The sequence below is a fragment of the Elephantulus edwardii genome, unplaced genomic scaffold, assembly GCF_000299155.1.
Source record: "Elephantulus edwardii isolate Elephantulus edwardi_28Jun2011 unplaced genomic scaffold, EleEdw1.0 scaffold00079, whole genome shotgun sequence".
NCBI lineage: Eukaryota > Metazoa > Chordata > Mammalia > Macroscelidea > Macroscelididae > Elephantulus > Elephantulus edwardii.
This window is the reverse complement of record NW_006399829.1, coordinates 6,606,094-6,611,167: the sequence shown is the minus strand read 5'-3', so window position 1 is coordinate 6,611,167 and position 5,074 is coordinate 6,606,094. Positions and strand designations below refer to the sequence as shown.

Below are 5,074 nucleotides of genomic sequence, written 5' to 3'. Positions count from 1 at the left end.
GAGATTCATCTTGGCGAGGATTAAACCAAGCTACTCCTTGGAGGCAAGGATTCTGGGGCTTCGTCTGACATACTTTGGACATGTTGCCAGGAGGGACGGGTCCTTGGAGAGGGACATCATGCTTGGGAGGGTGGAGGGATAGCGCAGGAGGGGAAGACCCTCTAGGAGATGGATCGATTCAGTGACTGGGGTGATCGGGATGGGTGTGTCAGAGGCAGTGCGGTTGGCGCACGATAGAGCAGGGTTTAGGGCTGTTGTGCATAGGGTCGCTATGAGTCGGAAACGACTCGATGGCACTTAACAACAACAACAACAACAAACTTAATTCTGATTCATAGTGACCTTGCAGAGAAGAATGGCTCCTCTGGTTTCCAAGTCGCCATCAAAGTGGAGGCAGAAAGCCACATCTTTCTTATGCACAATGGCTAGGGAGTCCATTCTAACTGTCGGTTACCCCTTGGCCCTGTGTGAAATGGTCCTTCCACCATTTATTATGTGCCATCGAATCACAGGACTCATAGGGATCCTACCTACGAGTAAAGGATCAACGGATCTCAAATCTTCCCTATTCTGTGCCAGCTCCGACACACCATTTATTACTACATTTATTATTATGAAAACTTTTTTAAGTAGCCACACGTGGCTACTGGAACCCAGCAGCTCCGCCGGGGAACGTACTCTGCTTCCATAACGATTTCCCGCTTTGAGCCGGCTACAGGGCTGCCTTTCAATCGGAATCCACTTGGAGCTCCGGAGGATCGCTCCTTCCCTGGTACCCTTAACTAGCCCTCACAATAGGATACTTCTAAGCTGGAGTAAAAGAAAACTTGGGAGACGTTTCTCCTGGATTGGGATCCCATTCCCAACCTGGATCATTATATATGTGCCAGGACGCCGAAGTGGTGCGTCTATTCCCAACAGATTAATTCCTGCCCCCATAAAATCGCCGCGGACCCTAAGATGAGACAGCAGATTCAACATAATAAAGAATGAGAAGAAGCAATTTGCATAAAAACAAAAACCTCACAGCTCTTTACTAAAATAAAACTACATGTGTACCAAGGCGGGTTTGGCAGAAATACACCCACCCAGAAGCCCCGCCTGCTTACCGGAACCTGATTGGTTGTTCCTGGCTCCAGCGGCCCAATCACACTCGCTGCGGCGGCGGACATTCGAGAGCGGTGCACCGTGTTCCACAGGAAGTACTTCCTTCAGCGGAAGCCTCTGCGCGTATTATAGCGGAAGTGCTTTCTCTTCCGCTCTCTTTGGTCGCGGCAACGAAAGCGAGATGGTGAGTTGTATCCTCGGCTTTTTTAATCGCCTTTCATCCTTCTTCCCTGTACCAACTTGTTTGCTATCTACGAGGAGGCGACAAGGTGCCTAGTCGGAGAGTCGAGTAAGAAAGAAAGGGACTTGGAGAAGGCTCCTTGGAGCCCAAGAAATGGCTCTTAGCCGGAGCCCGGATTGCCGGTCCTGCAGTAGTGCGGTCTTGAGTCTTGTCCGATCGAGCGCTTTATGGCAGTTCTTAGCCCGTACCCGCCGAGGAGCGCTGAGGAGCGAAGCATGGTTTGGGAGTGTTTAGACCTCTAAGCAGAGAGACGGTTTTGTTGTATACAGTTCTTAGCTGCAGCACTTGAAAAGTACGTCGACTTTGAAGTCTTGTCTTCTGGCCTTGTCTTTCTGACCTTCCCCTTTACTTTAACCAAAAAGGAGTTTAAAAGAGCTACTGCTGTAGAAGCTAAAATACACGTATGAAACTTGACAAACTGACTCCCCTGATAGCTCATTAGTAGTTGCTTTTCCTGAAAATATCAGGACACATTTAGAAATTTGCCGGATTGCATGATATTAAAGGGTAATGTTGGGTTTTTTAACCTCCCCCTGTTCGTAATTTGTAGACGAAGGGAACGTCATCGTTTGGAAAGCGTCGCAATAAGACGCACACGCTATGCCGCCGCTGTGGTTCCAAGGCCTACCACCTCCAGAAGTCCACTTGTGGCAAGTGTGGCTACCCCGCCAAGCGCAAGAGAAAGTGTGAGTTAAATGCTGACTGTCGGGGGTTGGAAGGAATCTGTGACATTGAAGTAGTTTCTGGTTTTGATGCTGGTTTTATTTACAAAATTCAAATACATTGTTTTCGAGAACAGATTGATTCTGCCAGTTCCCCCCACCCATCAGATTGTACATAATGCTGAGTGAACGCACTCCTTCCCACAAGGGCAAATATTGTATCGTACCATTACTGTAGAATGAGTGTAAGGATCGATGGAGGAGGGTGGAAGCAGGGTAAGGGTGGATTAAACATGAAGTTGTACAAGTTATTTTTTAATTTGTACAAATGGAGCTTGATTTAATTTGGTGTCTTTACAAAACGTGTGCATTTGCATGCTGCTGCACCAAAAACTTCAAGTGTAGTGACTCATAGCACACAAAGTATGTGGGGAACCCTTTTCCACGCTTAACTTGTGTTTTAGATAACTGGAGTGCCAAGGCTAAAAGGCGAAATACCACCGGTACTGGTCGCATGAGGCACCTAAAGATCGTTTACCGCAGATTCAGGTACAGTTTTTCAGTATTAATTTTTGTGATTACAAAAATACCTTCATGTTGTAAAGATAACATTCTTGGAGTTAGTGAGGATGAAATGTTGAAAGGCAGTGATACTTCAGGAAATCCAGAGAAATCTGGTATTTGTGAAATTTGAATAGGACTCTAAACATGTTTATTACTAATTACTACATCCTATTTTGCTTTCATCCCAAGGTCAGCAGCCTATATATAAGGTTTGGAATCAGGATTACTTTAATTTTGTTTAGCTACAAAACTCCCATGAGTCATTTCTAAGGTTTTGTGCTATGTTTTGAATGGCTTAACGGCTGCCTTAACTGGAATTTGTCTTTTTACTGTAGGTAAAGAATCAGTGTGGCCGCCCCCCCCTTAGGTGTTTTCACCCACCAGAGCAGAAGTTAAAAATGTTGTGGGTGTCACATCAAAACCTGTGTATCACATTAACTTTTCGAGGAGCTCCTTGCTGCTCATTTACATTTTGGGCTTAGCTGTTTAGTAATCTTGTCATCAGTTGGGAACTTACTTAGCACACCTGTGTATTTTTATTTATGTGTTGAAGTAATCTTTTTACGTGGCACTTAGGCCATAAAAAATAGGAGGCAGACAACTTTGCTCATTTGTAAATGGTGAATAACAATCCTTATGAAGACATAGCAAGGCATTGAGAAAATACTTGTACATGTTCATTGTTGCCTTGCTTAAGGGAAAATTAAGGAGTTCTCCAGCAGAGGAAGTCAGTTTCACAAAAATTACACTAGAAGCTTATCAATGATGTCCTAAAAATAAATGTCTGAACATATGAATACAATACTGATTTCAGCATTTAACTGAGATAAGCTTATTAAAGCTTAATATTACATTGGACATGAGTTAATGTAGCTGACGTGATCTTTGTTTTTAACGTGCAGGCATGGATTCCGTGAAGGAACAACACCAAAACCCAAACGGGCAGCTGTTGCAGCATCCAGTTCATCTTAAGAATTTCACTGTTTAGTTATGCAATAAATGTTCTGGGATTATAATATGTATGGTGTTTTGGGCCTTATTGATCAGTTAAGAAGTAAGCACCTAATCAAGGTAACCCTCCATTGGTTTCTGAGGTTGTGTGTACGTTGTTGTGTTGGAAAGTGTACAACTGCTTGGAGGGGCTCTTTTATATTCCTTAAGAAGCTACTGGTAGATTTGAAACAGTGCAGCTTTCTAGGGATTAAACCACCCGCGTGTTGTCCTACCCCCTCCCCCCCTTTGCTGCTGTGCAATTGGAACCAGCTCACAGCTAACCTTCTAGTGGGTTTTTAGAGGCTGTAAATTACACATAAGACCATTGCCTATCTTCTTCATTGGAACAAGCTGGTGGATTTGAACCACCTGCCCTTAGGTTGCTAGTTCACCACCTTAGCATTGAGCCATCAGAGCTCCTTATATACCATCAATCACCAGCAACCCTAGATTGACGTCATTGCTTCTCAGTACTGTGGAGAGGTCCCTGATAATAGACTTTGCCATTGCAATTGGTCTATTGATTTCCTGACTTCTGGTGCCAAGACAGTTGATTATGTAGCTGTGCAAGCTGCATTTGTTAACAGTCTCAGTCTGTTCTCCATCTATTGTGCTGTCAGTTGGCTCAGTGATGAGAATCTTCATCGTCTGATGCTGAGCTTTAGTCCATATTGAAGACTAGAGTCCGTGACCTTTAGCAAGCCAGGTTGTGTCATCTGCAAAATGTAGATTGTTAATGCGTCTTCCTCGTATCTTGATGTCATATTCCTCACAAAGCCCAGCTTCCTGAATGATCTGTTACAGATTGAAAAGTTAGGGAGACAGGATGTATCCCTGATTTTGAACCATGCAGTGTTTTCTTGCAGTGTAGGTTTCACATGAGCACCATCAAGTGTTCTGGGGTTCCCAGTCTTAGAATTAACCAGTTTGTTGGGGTTCACAGTCAAGTGCTTTTGTATAGTCAAGGAAACAAACTTCTATGTACCCGATCGCCTTGTTAAATGCTGTCAAGTTGCAGGCAACTCAGTGACCCTATGGAGAGTCCTCAGTGCTTGGGTGTCACTCATCCTCTCCCCAGGTTCATAGGGTTTCTGGAGGCAAGCTATTACAGAAGTGGATGCCACTCCTTCCATCCTTGTTATAATTGGGGAGCTCCACACCACTCTGTCCACATTGTGTAACCAGCCATTAACACATTTGATACATCAGCGTTCAGCCACACAGCAACCACAAGTGACTGCTGTACAGCACCTTGTACACCAGGGCTATATGATCTAGAGGAATGTCTGAACAAAAACAATGAAAGATTTCCTTATCCCACATTGCACTGGGGAAACCTGCAGTTAAGGGACTGCTCCAGATTGAGTAATATCAGTTCAAGGACTGAGGAGAGTCTTGATTTAGGCCATAATCTTGCCAATTACTTGCTATGCGTCTGAGAGCTGGACAGTGAAAGTTGAGTTTGACTGCTGGTATTGGAGAGCACAGAACATCCCATTACAGCCAG

At 44.4% G+C, this 5,074-nt stretch overlaps 1 protein-coding gene across 1 annotated transcript; it reads left to right on the top strand.

Moving 5' to 3' along the window:
- Positions 1-1,240: 1,240 nt before the first annotated feature.
- RPL37 (ribosomal protein L37) lies at positions 1,241-3,582 on the top strand. Its single transcript, XM_006889553.1, has 4 exons — positions 1,241-1,291; positions 1,899-2,034; positions 2,475-2,559; positions 3,477-3,582. The coding sequence occupies exons 1-4, from the start codon at positions 1,289-1,291 to the stop codon at positions 3,544-3,546; spliced, it is 294 nt and encodes a 97-aa protein (XP_006889615.1). The 5' UTR covers positions 1,241-1,288; the 3' UTR covers positions 3,547-3,582.
- The last annotated feature ends 1,492 nt before the right edge of the window (positions 3,583-5,074 follow it).